The sequence below is a fragment of the Melospiza melodia genome, chromosome 1 (assembly GCF_035770615.1).
Source record: "Melospiza melodia melodia isolate bMelMel2 chromosome 1, bMelMel2.pri, whole genome shotgun sequence".
In the NCBI taxonomy this organism is placed as follows: Eukaryota; Metazoa; Chordata; class Aves; order Passeriformes; family Passerellidae; genus Melospiza; species Melospiza melodia.
The window spans coordinates 50,488,559-50,507,266 of record NC_086194.1 but is presented as its reverse complement, the minus strand read 5'-3'; the positions used below and the strand labels follow the sequence as shown (position 1 = coordinate 50,507,266).

The 18,708-nt window shown below is 39.1% G+C and overlaps 1 protein-coding gene across 1 annotated transcript in view; it reads left to right on the top strand.

Annotated features, from left to right (window-relative positions):
- Positions 1-18,708, top strand: part of CNTNAP2 (contactin associated protein 2) — a 1,021,890-nt gene that overhangs the window by 924,625 nt on the left and 78,557 nt on the right. Inside the window, exons 17-19 of the mRNA XM_063157997.1 lie at positions 2,778-2,996; positions 5,500-5,736; positions 17,295-17,540. Of these exons, the coding sequence (XP_063014067.1) occupies positions 2,778-2,996; positions 5,500-5,736; positions 17,295-17,540 (702 nt within the window). The remainder of the gene's footprint in view (positions 1-2,777; positions 2,997-5,499; positions 5,737-17,294; positions 17,541-18,708) is intronic.

Genomic DNA, 18,708 nt, shown 5'->3' with positions numbered 1-18,708 from the left:
GGGAATTGTGGTTTTAGGTAGGTTGAGAAAGGATCAGGAAGTCCATAGATGCGATATTATCTTCTCTAACTTTCAGCATCTCAGCAGATACATACACTGAAAATGGGCTATGATGAGAAGATTTTGCTGGAAAGCTATTCTTTCCCTAACTATAAGATTAAATATAAAAATATAATATAAAAATATAATATAAATTTATACAATTGGTACTAATTTCAAAGGGACCGATTTTCTCAGAAAACTACAAATTTAATTACATATCTTTTAGTCTGTGATACAAATTTTAGTTTAAAGCCATGCATAAAGTTAGATTATGCAGGGACAGAGCTTCTACTTGAAATATCTTTATTTGCCAATTTTCTTCACTTTCCCTTTCAAAATAAGAAAAACTTTCCTTTAAAGACTTAGGGATACTTCTATCCACAAGACCAAAGGTTTGCAAACAAAGCATTCTTGTGGCAGTTTTCAAAAATTCTGAATAGACAATAGTCAAAGTACACAGTAGCAATATTGACAATGTCATCAGCTGCCTCAGAATAAGAGAAAAAGTCTGCTAATAGGTCTTTATTTTACAGTCCTGTAGACAGACAGCTTTTGGGAAACTATTCAAGCCTTACAATGAAGAGATCTGAGGCAGTTCTTCAAAGCAAAATTAAAGGAGAATTATACACACACTCTTGAAAATAGATTTGAACACACCATACAATTTAAGTACTGGAGAGGTTTTACTCTAATTCCTACTTTGCTTGGGTTTATTGGCAGAACCACTGAAGTTAGAAAACATAATAACATTAAAACTAAATATCTTTATTTCTGTAACAGCGAGCTCTGGCTTGTACAGATTTTGTGCCTTGTAAAGAGCAAAAGGACAAACAGACTAAATCCATGGCTTATAAAAGGCAGTTTATTCAACAAATTAAATTCAGCAGAGAACAGAAAGAACAACAGCTTTTCAATTTTTTTCTTTTAGAAGTAGCCAATTTGAAAAAAAATCAATTATGTAATAAATTTGTGTTGAAAGCACATTTTCTGTAAAAACTTTATTCCTATCCATTCAATTTTCTTAAAAATGTTGTCAAGTCAATCTGATGTAACCCTGTGAAAATCTATTAGGTCATGTACAAAAATATTTCTCACTATTTATCAGCATTGTTAGTGATAATGAACATGGAATGGTGCTTTTACCCCAATTTATTGGCCTTGCTGAATAGAAGTTTTACAATAGTGCATTATCAATTCAACCTAAGCAGAAACCACAGCTGTACTGGAACACTTAGACCCTAATTGGGCACCCAAGACCTTTGAAGGGAATTAAAAGGGAGCTCTGGCTTTTTCATTTTGTGTGTAGGAAAACCAAATTAAATTGAACTCTTGGTTGTCTTAACTTCTGTCTGTTATCCTCATTTGTGAATGCTGTAATTGATAATTCATTCTCTTTTAACCCTTTCATCTGATCTTTTGCCACCAGAATAGAATTTGCAGCCTAAAGATATATAAACTAAGTCTCAGTAAGAAAGTCATAATTATTCTACTTTATTAAAATAATTTATATATTATTAATCACACTCATCATTCAATAATAGTTATCAATAATATATTTGCCAAGGATGACCTGAAGGAATGACTAGTAGGGCTTAATAGAAATTTATAAAATTTCTAAACATGGTTTTAATCATACACTATAAACAGAGCACTTTAGGGCTTACTAAAGACCCATTTCTGTTGGAAGCCAGGATATTCCTCTAATTGCTCTGGAGGACTTGAGACCCTGACAGGGGGTTCAGAGACCTTGGCACAGAGTCAAAGACACCTGTGCCTTCGATTTTAGCCCTTGGAAAAAACTATCAACTTTGTATGAAGATGTACAAGCCACAAGAGTTTGAGTAGAATGTTAATTAATTTATCACAGGGTGGAAAAGTAGAATTTTGGGGTTTTTAGAATGGGGGTTCAGGAGAGAAGATGGAGGGATTTGGGCGTGCCTTGTCCTTCCTCTTTCTTCTTCTTGTCCTCCGTCTTCTGCTGTGATGGTGGCACTTTTGGATTGGTTTAGAGTAGAAACTGACTGTCTAACATAGGTGATAAGTATTGGAAAATTATTTTAAATAAAGTATACATAGTTTTTAATATAAAAAACTAACTCCATCTCAGGGGCATGCAGTGTGACATGAAACAACGTGCTGAACAGACCTCAGCGGGTCGGAGAAAGAACGTTATAGATTACAGAGAATAAACAACATTGAGAATGAGAGCCAAGGAATTCTGACTCCTTCTTCAAATGAGGGGCTGGGAAAAAGAGACTTTCTAACACCTCGGGGTCATCTCAACACCAGAGACCTTGTCACATTTCTTTTCAGCCATAAAATGTCACATGGATCTTACCCACAGCATTATTCATTCACTGCAAGAATTAATTGCCCGCCCCTCAAAATCAAAACAAAAATTTAGACTTCTCCACCTTTTTTTTATCAAACTGCTTATTCCTTAAAAAAAATTTTAAAAAGTATAACCTGCAAGGCTGCAGAATGCAAAGATTAATGCAATTGGTTGAGGGTCTGCTGATGAAGTCAAGAAGTTTGACTTCTAAAAGTCAAACTCCTACTCAAGTTAGAATGAACTGAACGTGCCGATAAATTCAGAAAGATGAATAGATTATGAAAAGATGACTTAGCAGCGCACATTTCTATTTGATATGACTCTTTACTCTTTGGGCAGCATAAATGAATGTGTTTACAAACACTGCAAACAGATTGTGAACACCTCCTGCTTGCTATTTCAGCTGCTACTGAGGTCTCCTTCTCGTTCGACGTGGGAAACGGGCCGGTGGAAATCGTGGTGAGATCTCCCAACCCGCTCAACGATGACCAATGGCACCGGGTCAATGCCGAGAGGAACGTCAAGCAGGCCAGCCTGCAGGTGGACCAGCTTCCCCTGGAGGTCCGGAAAGCTCCGACGGAGGGACACACGCGGCTGGAATTGTACAGCCAGCTCTATGTTGGTAAGGCGCAGAGGAGGCAGCCGGGCTTTGCTCTCACGGTGCTGAACATTCTTTGCCTCGTGTCTTGCCAGCAGCACTTAGTGATTGTGGAAAGCTGTGCTCCTCAAGCGTTTGTGGGACAGCAAAGGGGGGAAAAAAGAAGGAAAAAAAAAGAAAAAGAAAAATCAGGACAAATATGTCCATAATTACAGAAATACAAACATCAATTAAGAGAAAAATATTGTGCATTAGGAACTTGTCCTTTTTGTCTCTCTCCACCTGATCTCCTGGCTGAAAATGCCTCCAGCAGACTGCAGTGCCAAACTCCTTTTTGCTGAGAGTCTCTTCCCAAACACACAAACACTTTTTCACCACAGAAGTGAAAATTTCTGCAGAGTTCTTGCCAGGACCGCATGTGCCTGCAGTGCCCATCCTAGCCTCGGCAGCACTTCCAGCCTCTTTAGATTTGATCATTGGCCGTACTTTTGCATTCACAGCTCTCACTGCAGTCTTCTCCCTTTAATCCCGTGGGCTATTTATTCATTTGATGTATGAAAGCACCACACAAATGCATTCCTTGGAACCAAGTTAGGCCAGCTGCTTTCTGGAGCTACTGGTTTCTACTACATTTAGGGCAGGCTATTCCAGCAGCATTTGTATTTCTCCAACTGTGAGCCGCAGGGCTGCAAAGTGCTGACATGCCAAGTGCCATTAGCTGGAACCAGAACTGCATGAAATATTGAGCAAAGAAGCACTTTCATACCTCTCTAGATATTTGTCACAAGAGAAGAAGTGAAAAGAGAAAAAAATTATCTTTTTTCTCCATGTTAGTCAGCATTCAACAACTCAAATGAACTAAAAATTATGTTTAAAGCCTTCATTGCCATAGTAATCAGCCCAGTGTCACTGCAAACTGTGTATAATGTGTCACCAGATGTGCAGGTGTTATTTACAAGCTCAGATTTTCCTTTGCTGCTGTGATCCTAGAAATGGCAGTTTCAAAATAAGCTGAAAGATAAAGTTTGTTTAAAAGAGGAACACTTAATCTTTAAAAAATACCAAGCCTTTTGCTGTAAACAGGAAGAGATGGAATTTTTTTCCTAGCCTGAGTTCTTTGAGAATTGTTGATAATGATGATTTTATTTGTTAGTTTTGAATTGACTGTAACACCAGCAATGTTTTGAAATATATAGTACCTTTATTGCCGAAAAAACTAATGTCATCATCTGCACCAGATTTTTTTCTTTCTGAATTACATCTATTTCATATAACTTGGTGATTGGAGCACACATACCAGAGAACAGCTTTAAACTTTACCTGGAGTCAGACCTAGAATGGACTTGAGTTGAAGTGCCCAAAATGAATACCTGAAGGGGCCCTGGAGGGTAATGATGAACAAGAATTGTTTTGGTGCCTCCTTTTCTGTTTTCTGTAGAATAAATATCTATTCTTTGTGTGAGCAAGGACTGAGGGGTGATGACTTTGAGTCCTAGGTGTAGGACAGTCACTGAGAGGGCAAAGTAGGCTTTTCATCACTGCAATATATATGAGTGTAGATAGAATGGAATCACACCAGAGCACCCTCTGCCATGTGCACTCAGCAGAGACCAAGCCTTGCCTGCTCCTGCTCCAAATCATCCAGTTACTGGTACTTGGTTTGAAGCAGCCCTCTCTGGTTTGTATTTAGTTCTCTTCCCCACTCGGGTGAATATCAGCCTCTGTGGTGGTGAGCGTTCAGATCTCCTCAGGGACTCTCTGGCACCTGCAGCACTGCAGTAATCAAAGAGAGGAGGGATGAGCAGAAAAGATGCCAGCACTCATTTTTATTTACTCACATTTTTTAGTTTGGGTTTTTTTGATTGTTGTTTCTAATCCAGCCTCAGATAAGACTTACCTAGCTGAAACCACATTTTTTCAGTGAGTGTTTACTCTGGGTGAAAAAGGACAGTTCTTTTTAACTGCTATAAAAAACCATCTCAACCCAGATTGTCAAATGTAGTTTTTCAGTGTTCCACCCCCAGTTTATGCTCTGAAAAGTAAATAGTGTACATGATGTTTCTTGGAAATCAATGTGAATATTTCCTATTGTAACTGGGACTGGAAATTTGACTCCCTTTGTCTTTGCCCATTGTGGCTTTGAAAAATCTAACACTTTATAGCATATTACGGCATTATTACAAGCTCCCACCATTACTAATCATTAAGAGAGAAAGGCTACACCTTAGCAGTTGAGCCAAGCTCATTTCTTCCACTCTTATCTCTAAAAACATTGAAGTTGAAATGAAAGGAAATCTTCCAGGGCTAGAATCCCAAATGTCTAATTAGTATAAAGCAAGCATTGATAAAAAACTACTATTTATGCTTGCTAATGATATGATATCAAAGGGCCAGGTTCCACTGACTTATTGTCATTAGTACAAGGCAATTATAAAGAAGTTAGCTTAGGCTTAGCAGGATATTTTATGTGAAGCAACAGGAATTAAACCCATCCAGTGTTGTCTCACAGTCCAACGTTCCCTCTCAGGTGCTGCAGGAGGCCAGCGAGGCTTCCTGGGCTGCATTCGCTCCCTGAGGATGAACGGGGTGACGCTGGACCTGGAGGAGAGAGCCAAGGTCACACCCGGGGTGAAGCCTGGCTGCTCTGGCCACTGCACCAGCTACGGCATGTACTGCGCCAACGGGGGCAAGTGCGTGGAGAAATACAATGGCTACTCCTGTGACTGCTCCACAACTGCCTACGACGGGCCATTCTGCATAAAAGGTAAATACTGGGCCATTCTGCATGAAACGCAAATGCCTCGTGCAAGAGGCAGAGTTAGGGGGGAGCTGTTTGCCTGAGGGGGAAAAAACCATGATGCAATTGATGCTTCAGCTTCATTAAATAAACAAGTAAATCCTGTTTAGTACTTCTTGCTAACAATTCAAACTATACACCCATGTGTATGTTTAAATGTGGTTATTTAAAACCACACCTCTTATGAGGACTGCGTGTTTAAATCAAATAGCACAGCAACAAAATGCATCAGGAACGCCTGTAGTAGTAGCAGGTCTGGCAGAGGGTATTCCTTAGTCTTGAACTGCAGAACCATAAATTCCAACTAGCACAATGTCATAGTAACTACTTTAGAAGAAAGCCATGGATTTCAACAAAAGCTACCTAGGTATGACATTTGGGTTGAATATCTCATATATTGGGAGGCCAGCATATGGCTTAAAAATTTTATCCATCTGTAAGTAGATCAAGTCTTTTAGTACCTCAAACTGGGTTAGGGATTGGACCTGCTGGGATAAGGGAAGGCACAGAACTCCCACATTTATGCCAGTCCTTTGGAAATGCTTAAAATATGCTCTGGAAATTCAAAAGCAGTGATTATAAGAGAACAATGTGCTGTGGATGCACAGTTCTGCATGAGAAAGAAAGTCAAGGCGCAAGGAAAAGCAGGATCCAACAACAAAAATTGAGAAGAAAAGTACTAATTTCTTTTTTCTTGTTTGACTGTCTAATCCACTGCTTTCCCTAATAATTTTAAAAGCTTTCTCAAAGTCTCAGATAAAAATGTGAAAAAAAAAAGTGTGCTCTTCTCATCAGTATCCCTGATGTTAAAGAAACCTGTAGCTTCATAAATTGCTCCTCTTCTTTTACATTCCTCTCTGAACCAGGAATCCTGCAGGCAGTCTAGGTCACCAGACACCTGAGTCCCCTCATGAAGCTAATTTGGCAGTAGGGGACAGCACCTGGCCTTTGATGTTCTGGTTTTCAACTCTTTCTCAGGGATTTTTTCCAATTCAAAATCTGAGAATTATTTTGCAAATATCCTTACCCAGCTCTCTTTTAGCCACACTAGTAGGAAGCATAAAGTTTACAGCAGAAATAGGCAGTCTTTTTACCTGGTGCTGTGTTGTGGACGGCATTTCCTCCCCACACATTTCAACCACTTTCATTTATATCCATTTACATTCACTTTTATTTCATTTTGTCACAGCAAATCTTTGTCTATTGCTGATGTTGCTCACATACTGGACCGTCCTCTTCTAAAAGCCAAGGGATTGTTTTCATATCCCCAAATATTCACATCAGTAGATATGGATAAATCTCTGGCATGATTATTTTTTAAATTCCGATAAATATGATGTATTTCTAGTGCAGCAGAAGGGGAGCAGCTGCTTCTCTAGGTAATGGCTTCCACTGTGCTTGCATGCAGGAATTTCATCAGCTTTCACCATGCTGTGCTGCTTCAAAAGCAAATTATAAACCATGTCCTTTCAGTTCAGGACTGTTCATACAGCAGCTCCTCAGAATGTGAATACAGTAATTTCAGTTAATTTAGCAAATGATTTTTCATGAATAATGGTAATGCATATTTAGTATTTCTGTTCACTAATGCAGTTATATTGTAGGGGAAACCTGTTCAGGCTGGAATTAGGTCAATCTCTCACAGATCATGTGTTGACACCAAAAAAAAAAAAAAAAGGTAAAATAAAAGATAATTGAAGATAATTACTGCCATGCCATATTCACTGAATTCATTTCATAGCTTTTCTACATTGCCAGAACTCACGTTGACTTTTATTTGTGAGGGGTTTGTTCCTCTTATGGATAGATAAGCCCCAACCTTCCACCAAAACTAGCCCTAAGCTAAAAAGTGTTTCCAGGATGTGGAGCTAGCAGAATAAAAACATACCATTAATTTAATAATAATTGGGAATAATTGAGCACCTAGCACAGGCAAACCCTGGTTTTGGCTGGCCTGTAAGCACTTCCATAGCAATGGCAGTAATATCATATATGTTATACTCTTCTCCTTATCAGTGTCCCGGTGCAGCCAAGGGCCCAGAGCTCTGACAGGGATAATTTGGGCATGTGCTGAAACTTGCTGTGAGCTGGTGCTCATGCAGAAGTCCTCTTGTTAGAGCAGGGATGTCTGTGCCATACGGTGTTGTGCCATTGAAACATGACATCAGATCTCTGCTTTCAATATCAAATCTGTTCCAGGCTAAAAAGGGCTCTCTAAATCCTTTAGATCTTATGTACAAGGTTTAAATTGCCAGTTTCCTATCTGTTAGTGCTGAAGACTGCTGTACTCATCTGGAATATCCCCAAGTGTGATGTAGTGTGGGTGAGTTCATGAGGCTTGCCTACAGAAAGAAGAATGGGATACTGGGGAAAAAGCTAGAGGATAAATTACACAAAACAGACTGGGGCATCCTATGATTGAAGTAATTGTAAAATCTCTGTAACAAACAATGCTGATAATGAGGTCTTTGGAAGAATTCATTTACAGCCCATTACATTTACATTGTCAATTTAACTTGCATTACGCCTTTTAAATCAAGTAAAGCACTGGAACAATTGATGTGCGTTGTCAAGCTTCCTAGACTTGTGAAAGAAGGGAGTTCTACAATTTCTTTCTAATAGCAGCTCCTGGAATCTTGTACTGTGTCCTCTTGTCCTATGAAACAAGATTGAATGTATTTTCTAGAAACAAAGGGCAAACATACATAACAACTGCAAAATAAGTAATGGCAAAACAGCCAAGTATGTTTTAGTTTAAATAATATTTTTAAAATTTATAAAAATTTGAAAGGTTTTGGAAATTTGGAAAGTTTTTTCTGTAAAATAAAATTATGTCTAAATTATATTTTAATTGATTTTGATGAAGATATTGTAATTGTTATATTTCAATCCATTTTTTCATTAACACTTTGACACTTCCCCTCTGTAAAAGCACTGAAATATCTATGAACATGTTTTCAAATACTGTATGATCTGTTTTCAATTATTTTTTTTTTCTTTATAATGACAGAGTTGAATACTGCTCTGTCACTTTTATAACCTGCACCACAGTGTGCTATTTCTTGATGTGTAATGCTGGGTAAGTCACATTCACTAGGAATTCCCATTGGCTGCCAGAAAATAACATGGCTAGTGCTTTGCAGGATAGACTAGGACTAGGTTTCATTATTTCACTCCTCATTAAATATTCCAGGCCAAATAGATCTGTTGATATGATAATCAGTAGTGCCTGACATCCCATTCAAACCAATATGAGATATTACCAAAAAAATATGCCACTCAGCTGGAGTGAAAGGTGGCACAATGTAACCCTTACAGACTTCTCTTCCCATTGATTTTCTTTTGCCACAGGAATCTTTCTTTATCCAAAGGCTTCATTTTGATATTGGAATCACTTGGCTGCAGTGAACTTCTTGGGGTTGGTTACATGCTGAAAGTGCTAGCAGAGGAGATGGGAAAATTGAAGGAAAAAACCATTGCTATAAGGAAATCACCATACAGGGGTTCATGGGTAATAAACACACTTCACAGCAAAAGCAGGCCTCGCATGTTGTAGATTCTTTCACTGATGGAATCTGTCCTGAGAGCCTCTGACTGATGACTGACAAGAAATTGCATTGTCTCCAGCCTCATTAGCAGCACACCACAATGTGAATGATGTTGTAGTGGTCTGGAAATTACACTATTTTTTTACAAGGACAAAAAGAAGTATGAAAATGCAGTCTGACATCTATTTTAACTTTATTTTTGTTTCGTATTTGAGGCATATGCAATTGGTTTTACTTCTTTCATTGCTCAGAGAGATTGCTCTGAGGAATAGCTGAAGTGTTTCTGCCATCCTGCAGATTGCTTTCTGACCTTTCCCTGTCCTTTGTTTAAGCATAAATTCTCTTTTTTTTCCTCTCCCACAGCTGTCTTATCATCATAAAAGCATTTCTGAGAAAAGAATTAATTTTTGTTTCTCTAAAAAACAAACTCCTCCCTTTAAACAAAAAATAAAAATAAAAATAAAAAGCAAAGGTCAAATGCAGGGCATGTGGCAGCATTCTGATGTGGGACATACTCCAGGGAGAAAGCATTCCTCCTTTGGTATTGAAATGCATTGGAACAACAGTGGGAGAAGAAATTACACCCACCAGGAGTGAGGCCAAAAAGAAAATTTAAAAAAAAATTAAATAGCTGGTGCTATGACTCATGTGCCTTCAGGTATGCTGGAAGGGTAAATTCAAAGCTTTCCAGTTTCTCTGCAGTTACCCAATTTGCATTAGCAAACAGCAAGGAGATGCTACACTCTTTTTCCTTTTCTCCTTTGGAGTAAAGCTCAGATTCTCAGTGTGAATTCTTGTGGTCCTTAAGACAATGCCTGAAATGAGCTCCTTCATGTTTGTTTTTATATTTGTACGAACCCTGAAAGCACTTACAAGTAGTATTGTCACAGTCAGATTTCCTTCTTTTCCTGCTCCCTTCTATGTCTCAAAGAGAAAAAACAACTTTTTACTAGGCTGAGTGGATGCAAGGCGCATCAGGAGGCAGCAGCTCTGCACCCTTAAACCTACTCTGACTGACACCCAACCAACTCCAAATTCTGCCCTGGTTACACTCATTCAATTCCCTTTATTTGGCAAAAGCATTGCATTGTTTTGCTGAAAGCAATGGTGAGGTAAATCACTTCTTCATTTTCATAGCTCAGAATGACAGAACCCAGAAAATTAAGGCAACATTCCCTCCCAGACCCCAGAAAATTCTGCTGTTTTCAACATGATTGTGATCTGTTCGCTGAAAGTTACATGAGAAGTTTTCTTCAGGTTGTTAATGTTAAGCTTCCACTCTGCTAAGTCTGAATGCTGCAGTCAGGATTTTTTACCTGTAGGACTCAGGTTTTAGCCTCTTTTGGATAAATACATATACTCACAAAAAATAGATATACTTTCTAAAGCTATTCCATTCTTTGGTTCTGTCAATATTGCCTCTTTAAACATTCACAGTTACGCTCTAGTGCTTTGAAAGTTGCACTTCAGTGCAACAATTCTTTCATTGAAAAAAAAAACAATGTTTTTCTTTATAAAGGAAAACAAACCTTCCCAATAGTACTTACATATCTTTAAGAGATATCAACCTGGCTATAAATTATTAGCAACCTGACTATATTATTGCAAGCTCACTTATCATCCATAATAAACTACTTATAATAAGCACAATTTCCTTATTTTATACACAGAAAACAAATCAGAGGAATAATTTTAAAAGAAAAATAATTAGTCCTGGCTCAGAAAATGCAATGAACTTTCTTGGTCAGACAACTAAAATAGGCCTGCTTTAGTGTCATGGCTGACTGAAAGCAGATGTTTTGTGAAAGTTAAGTAGAGCAGCCTCAGCAACACTGCTGGCTGCTGCATGCCTGTGCAAAGGCAGCTGAGAGACACCAGACATGTGCAATATTTATACATCTGCAGGCTGCTTAAAGAGTTTTGGCACCTCACATAGGGCATTTATGCTTACAATAGCTCTGTGATGTGAGAAGAGGTTTTTGTTATGGAAATGCAGAAAGCAAAGGAGGGCAGGAAGGATCTGCTCAGATTTAAAGTGGACACCTGTAGTACAGGAAGGAATTGAAGCCAGGTCTCACCTATCGAGGTTGTTGCTCTGAACACTGTGAAATCAGGAAATGACATCTCTAATATTTCTCAAATGGCTCTTGAGAGGATGTAAGTTTATCTCTGAGGTTCCTAAAGAGCACTTCCATGGACTCCCTGGCAGGACATCATGAAATCCAGTCTGTTGTACACTTGACATCACATTTTCTTCATCCATCCAATTTTATTTGATGGTGACATGGAAAAGTTGGTGCTTAGGTTTTTTCTTTTCAACCACTGTGGATATTTCTACTAGAAATGGAGCTGGCTTATCATTTAGATTTGCCAGAAAATACATGGCACCTGTTGCCACTCCCTTACTCTGAGTCTGCTGTCCCAGACATCAGATCAACTCTCTATCATACTTTCAAATCCATACAGAATGAACTGCAGCTACAACTTTGCTGACATTTTTAGGCTCTCTGTGGCATGCACATTTCTGTCCAGGTATAGAAGGTGGAATAAAGCCCTGCTTTGCAGGGCTAGTACAAAAGCAGATTCAGAGCTCAGCCTTGTTTAAGCATATTTAACTGCTTCCTGGCAGAATCTACCTGTTGGCATCGACTAGGGAGGCTGGAAAGTGTCATGAATCAGGTGGCTAAACCCCATCTCCTGTGGCACTCCTCCTGTTCTACTGAAGGTAGTGGGAATCTTTGCATGGATTTATGATCACTCCCCATAGTTCACTGGTGCACGTTATTTTGTATATCCCCTGATTCTGATAGTTCAAGAAAGCCTTTTTTATACTGAAATCTGATACACTCATACAGAAAAAAATAAGTCCTCACTAGGTTTGTATTCTATTAAGGCCCACAAGCAACTGCTGTGCTTTGGTGGGAAGTTCCAACATGCATCACAGATTATTAGAGTAAGAGCAGCCAGAAAATGAGGGATGTAGAGCAGCAGCTTTAAATCCCCACTTCTTGATATCACATCCTAAATGTGCCTGAAGGTAGAATAAAGTGTTGAGTAAGCTAACCAAACAAATGATAAGCATTATCACTTTCAGGGCCCTCAAATTCTCTCCCAGATCAACAGCTGTGAGATTCTGACCCTTTAATGATGCCCTATGGCCAAAAGGTACCTCAGCAAACAAGTCTTAGTCTTTGAGACCACAGTCTGGAAGTAATTTTAGGTGCTCCCAAGCACAATTTTTACCATAAGATGAACAAGCAAGCTCTGGTTAATCTATATTCAATATTCATAACTACATGTAAAATAATAAAAAAAATAACAGAAAGGAAATTATGCAAAACGAAAGAGAGTTTACTCAACCATCTACCTTGTCTGAAGAATCTTTGTAAATGCACCAAGTGTTAGAATGTCTCCAGTGACTGTCCTTGCTTAGGATTTTGGAAAAGCTACTTTTCACACCAAGAACTCCATGCAGGGAAGACACAGCATTGAGTACTGGCAAGCAGCATTACAGAGTAATAATTTTAACTTACTGAGTCTGAGTAGGGCCAAAGAGGCATTTAGGAACCCCAGATGGGACCTGCTTACAGCTGTAGAAGTCAGCTTTGTGAAACAAAGAGGAGAGAGTCTTTTCCTTCTCCATTTCTCACATCCTTGCCTGGCTTTGTAATTGCCAGGATTTTATCTCCACCTTTTGTAAGGCAGATATGCCCTGTTATGTCCATTAAGTGAATAACCAGCACTACTTCCTCCTTGGTTTCCAGGTAAAAGGTGACAGGAATCTGATCCAGTGTACTCAGAAAGCTATGAGAAGTTCAGTCATCAGCTTGAGTCAGTGAGAGCTGTGCTACTAAAGAAGGGAAATTCCACTTCTTACAGTGTTACCCTTGAAAAGGTCCTGTGTTTAAATTGGGGAGGTTGGAATTTTGGTTTGGGATTTTTTTGGCAGCTCCACAGATCTGCCGCTTCCTTATTTATTAGAAGTAATATCTGGTATTTGATTCATTACAATTCCTATTAACATTTCCATCCCAGATGTCAGCATAGAGCAAACCCAATTGCTACAAAGACTGCTGAGCTCTGTATCTGTTAAATATATGCCGCTGGATAGAAAATCTTGCTGAAGTTGTGTTCAGCCACACCTGTGCCATGCTGGCAGGGTTTTTCAAAGGTGAGAAAAAGGTTATGGAGAAAGAAGACAAGTTGTCTACGTGTCTGTATGGCTCACAGGATCATTATCACTACCTAAGAACAGAAGAACCAACACTGACATTTCACTGACGTAAAAAGCTGTAGAGGAGAATCAGATTTCTACTTACATTTTCTTAGGTCTACATCACCAGTCCAGAAAAGTAATGAGACTTTGCAAGTTTTGTAGGAGAAATGGGGATTTTTGTTGCTATTTGGCTTTTTCCTCCAGTCTTTCAATACTCCTGATCCCAGACAGTATAAGAGGGTACAAAAATAAAAGTAGCTGAGTGGGGAGAGGGAGACTGTGGTGATGACCAAATAATCATGACCTTCAAAATAACTTTGTCAGTTCTGGGTACATGTACATTTTCTGTGGAAGTTTTGGATCACCTTTCCAAATTGAAGCTGGATAATTTTGTAACATATGTGCCATTCACACTGGGGACACTCACCTTGCTTGATAAAATTGTTTCTAACAATCCACAATTCCTGTTCTGGGTTCCTCTACAAAGCCAGCCCAAAGTGTTTATATTTGAGAAGTCTGTCAACAGAGAGTGACTGCACTGTATGTTGGTGTAAAAATAGGTGTTATTTTCTGAAGAAAATAGATCTGCTAGCACCACATTCATTTCCCTGAGGTCTCTGCCTTGAAAGGGCGTTTTGCAGAGCAATCTTTACTGTGTCTTATGCCTGGTGTCCCAAGAGTCATCTGTTCAGATAGCATTTCAAATATTACAGAAGAAAAGAGAGTTGTGCATGGAAACTTCCCTCACATTTCAGCAGCAGGATTAGGGCTGCATTTGACCCTCTTTATTCAGGGAGCTTGAATGGTTTTCTGGGTGAGGGACTTCCATACTCCTTCTGAGACAACTTCAGGAAGATGCTACACTTGTGACCTCAAGTGTAAACCTCAAGGTCACCACTTGTAACCTAAAAAATAGGTAGCTTTTTTGTTGGTCAGCCCTTGGCATTTCCAAGTCTTCATATATCTGCATTCAAGATAGGGAAAATTATGTTTTAGCTATTTTTGGTACGTCCTAATAGTTTAAGCAACCTGCTCCCGTGAGTTGCTGAGCACTTTGCAGTCCTGCTGCAAGGATTTCAGCTTCTTTCACTAAAGTGCATAATCATGTGCATCAGCCTCTTTGATGAGCTGGAACTTGAGAGAATTCAATATATTCCTATTGAGGGCCCAATACACTCACAAAGCCAAAGTGAACCTTCCTCTTATCCTGCCTTTTAAAAGAGGTGATGTGCATGTGAGGAGAATTTCAAGGTTTATTACAATACCCTGTATGCCTGTAATAATAGAGCTACATTGAAAATTATTTTCTCAGCACAAATCAAGTTAAACATACAGAACATTCTTTGCTCCATCGTGAAACCCTTTTGGAATAAAAAGTCACAGAACAGAGTATTGAGAGTTGGAAGGGACCCACAAGGATGATCAAATTCACCTCACAAAACTGCAGAATAATCTGAATACCATTTCAGAGAGCACCATTTACTTAAAGCTTTCTTTGTAGTAATGAACATTTAACATGGCAATTTATAACATTTACAGCTCTGGAAAAAATGCTTCACACGCTTTCCAGTTCAGCCCCTGAGCAGTGCTGAGGTCAGGACTGAAGGTCCCAGTATCCCCAGAGCGCGAGGCCCTGGGCAAGCACAGCGCCAGGCAATTCCAAAGATTACTTCTAAAAATGAAAGGCATGACAAGCAGTAAGCAGGCTGGAGGCAAACATAATTGTGCATCAGTGTGCAGAGTGCGTGTGTGGAGCCTCCACGGGGGCTGCAGTCCCCACCAGCAGTGGCAGCAGCAGGACCCGGCACGGCCTGCAGCTCTGCCAGTGTAAGTGATAGTGCCCCAGAAGCAGCTCGTGTCAACCAGAAGCAGGGGCTGGAGAATAAATTAGTGGTCACAGGGATATTTTTAGACCCATCTTGCAGATACTTGGAGCTACTGCTTTAGATTTTTGCATGCCAACACTTGTTTCTTACACCGCTGTTAGAGGCAGAGGGCATCACGAGTTGGGGAAGTTTTCCATGACAGAGCCATTCACTTTTAATCCAGGAGCACTAAAGTTGAGACTACTGCAAAATATAGTTGTTAAATGAAATTGCCTCCCCCATAACTTTTTCGGGGTGATTTAACTTTTCCCCTATAAAATTGCAGTTATAAATCCATCAGAATGATCAAATTATTTATAGCACCTCAGGACCATAGGTTGGCTCTGTGTTTTATACGTCCATTTAGTGACAGCAACTGTGATATTTTGAGTTTGGTAGAATTTTTATATGACAGCAAGAAAACATAAAGCTTTTCCAGCATTAGATTTAGCAAAATTCTGGAAAGAATCATCAATACAATTTTATAATTTTACCTATTCTCTGCTCAGCTACTCTGAATGAATTCTGCAAGCTCATTCCCGACTTGCTTCGTGTCTGTGTAAAGCTTCAAAAATAAGCATCTTCCAACATGTGTTTTGAGATAAAGCCTTTGCTTAGAATTGTGTAAAGACTCAAAATGCTAAAATGGAATAAATTTCTTGTTTAGATGGGCAATTTTGCACAAAACTGTGGCAACTTTGCATCATGTAGAAAGGTAGTAGACAATTAAAGACTTTTTTTAAAGACTGTTTATGGTCTTAAGTATTTCTTACAGCCCTTCTTTGAATACAATATCCATATGTTATGATTATAATATTTTAATCATTATTTCATATCTTACAAAATGTTCATAAACACACCTTCTTAATCAGGTTGACATGTCATTTAAAAATTTCCTTTCACAATATTGACCCAGTCAGCACAGCTGATCCAGTACCACCATGTCTCTAAATAAATTATTGCCAAAGGAAGTCAGTCAAGTGATCCCCAGTGGAGTAGATGATACCAGTGGTGGCCAACTGTGCAGTAATTCCTGTAGAAGGTTATCAAAGTCAGCATTGCTGCAAGAACAGCAGCCTGGAATTATGATTTCAATGTTGAGGAAGAGGCAGGACTGCATTATTATGGGGAGCACTACTAGTGCTTTTTCAGCTGAAAGTATTAATTCTGTCAAAAGGAGGTGTATTTTCTATCAAGAGTGTTGGAACACTACATCTTGTCTCAGATTGGTTTGAAAACTATAGCACATCTTGGGATCTACATTTCAGGTATCTCTTGCCTCTTGCTCCCAGCTGAGTCAAATTCCCTAGTTAATTTTATCTCCCATAAGGGCATCCTTGTTGGGGAGCTCTCGTGAAGAATTGTGCTAGTGGATAACTTACAAGCATTGTGTCCAGTCCTTTTAGGGGCTGGAATTGTCATCATTCCTTTGGGAGGTCCTTCCAAATCCACTCAATTTTGGTGGTCAGAACTGCTGTTTTCCCTTTCCTTGGTAGTTGTTTGTTTACTGTGTCCTTTAAGCCACTCTTCCTTGTTTCTCCCTCTTTGAAGCATTGTCTACCTCAAAATTTCAATGACAATAAATTTAAATCATAATTATCCTTGTCTGTAGTACTGATATGAGATATAGGCATGGGCTTTCTGTGAGCCCCAAAGGAAATATTTCCTTTGCTTTGTGAATGCAAGTACCCACCAATAAAGTGGAGATTGTTCTTTTCATTCTCATAGGAAAATAGTGAGACTCTAGACCTAAATATTGTGCTTAAATAGCACAGCAGTAGTAATGTGCACAGATAAGTACTGATCAAGTCACAGTAATATGTTTCAACCAAAAGGTGTTGGCACATTTAATTTACCTTTTTTTCTTTTCATCCTCTTTTTCCTGTTGTGTTCAAGATGTGGGAGCATTTTTTGAAGAAGGAATGTGGCTTCGTTACAACTTCCACTCCCCAGGGACTAGTGTGAAGGATTTAGTCAGCCGGACGCTTTTGAGTTCTGCAGATCCTGAGATCACAGGTCCTGACCTCAGCTTGAACAAAGAAGAGCTCAGCTTCAGCTTCAGCACCACCAAGTCCCCTTGTGTCTTATTTTATGTCAGCTCCTACACTCCGGACTTCATGGCTGTGCTTGTGAACCCCACGGGTAAGAAACTGCTCTGGGCTCTCCCCACCAAAGGCACGATTGACAATACCAGACTGATACTCAGGGGAAGCTCTGAACTAATGAGAAAGTCTCTTTACCCTTGTCACGTTAGAGTAAAGCACTTGGAAACCTGAACCTTCATTCTGCTTCTACTAGATCTGGTACTGATGTAGCTGTTCAGTTTAGTGGTGTTTCTTTAGCCAACCCTCTCTCACAAAACAAAACTAACCAAGAAAAAGAGACCAAAAACCTGCAATAACGATGAGACCCATGCCATGAGCCAGGATTATGGTGGGGACAAGTAGACATCCACATGAAGGCACCTGAATAGCTGAACTGGCAATATCCCTAGTAGTCAGTAGAAAGTGTCATGCTCTGTTCTGAAAATCTGGATATTCATTGAGGTGACTAAAATATGGATGTTGTATAGTATATAATGTCCTAAACATTTTGGTGATGGATGAAGGTTGGATATGGACCATTTGCTGCTACAGTATTAAAACACTATATGAACTAAATATACTTCTATTCCAAATAGTGCCTTAGTGCCCCATGAAAATCATAATTAGGATGATTTTACTACTGTTCTCTTTTATGGGAGAAAATGAGTATTCTACACGCCACTCATTTTTTTCCCTTCATGGGAGAGAAAGGATGTGCATGAGAGAAATCCAACATCACACAACTAAACTGTAGTTATAGAGGTCTAAGTCTGCTCTTTTGGGCCAGAACATATCCATTTTTCATCAAGAGTGGGGGCTGCATTTTCCTTTTCAAACATTCCTCCTTTTAATCAAATATTTAAATGTGTTATGAAGAGCAGACACTCCACTTTTGTTTAGAAAAGAAAAATCTGTCTGGCAGTATGTTATGAATATCAATTAGCCACTCCTGACTATACTTTTCCAACAATGTAACCTCTGGTTGTTATTTCACAATATAATACTAAATTTCCATGGAAGTCCAGACGGTCACTCATCAACAACAATTAAACGCGAGAGCAAGGAAGTCCCATGTGTGAATTATGTGTCAGCGCTAATTTGTTGTAATTTTGCCTTTATTCAATGCATGTCAATGGTTTATTCTTTAGAAAATGTTATGCTTTGTATAATTTCATAGAATTTTACTGCAGCAAGAATAATAATCTCAACAATAAAGTGTTACTTGA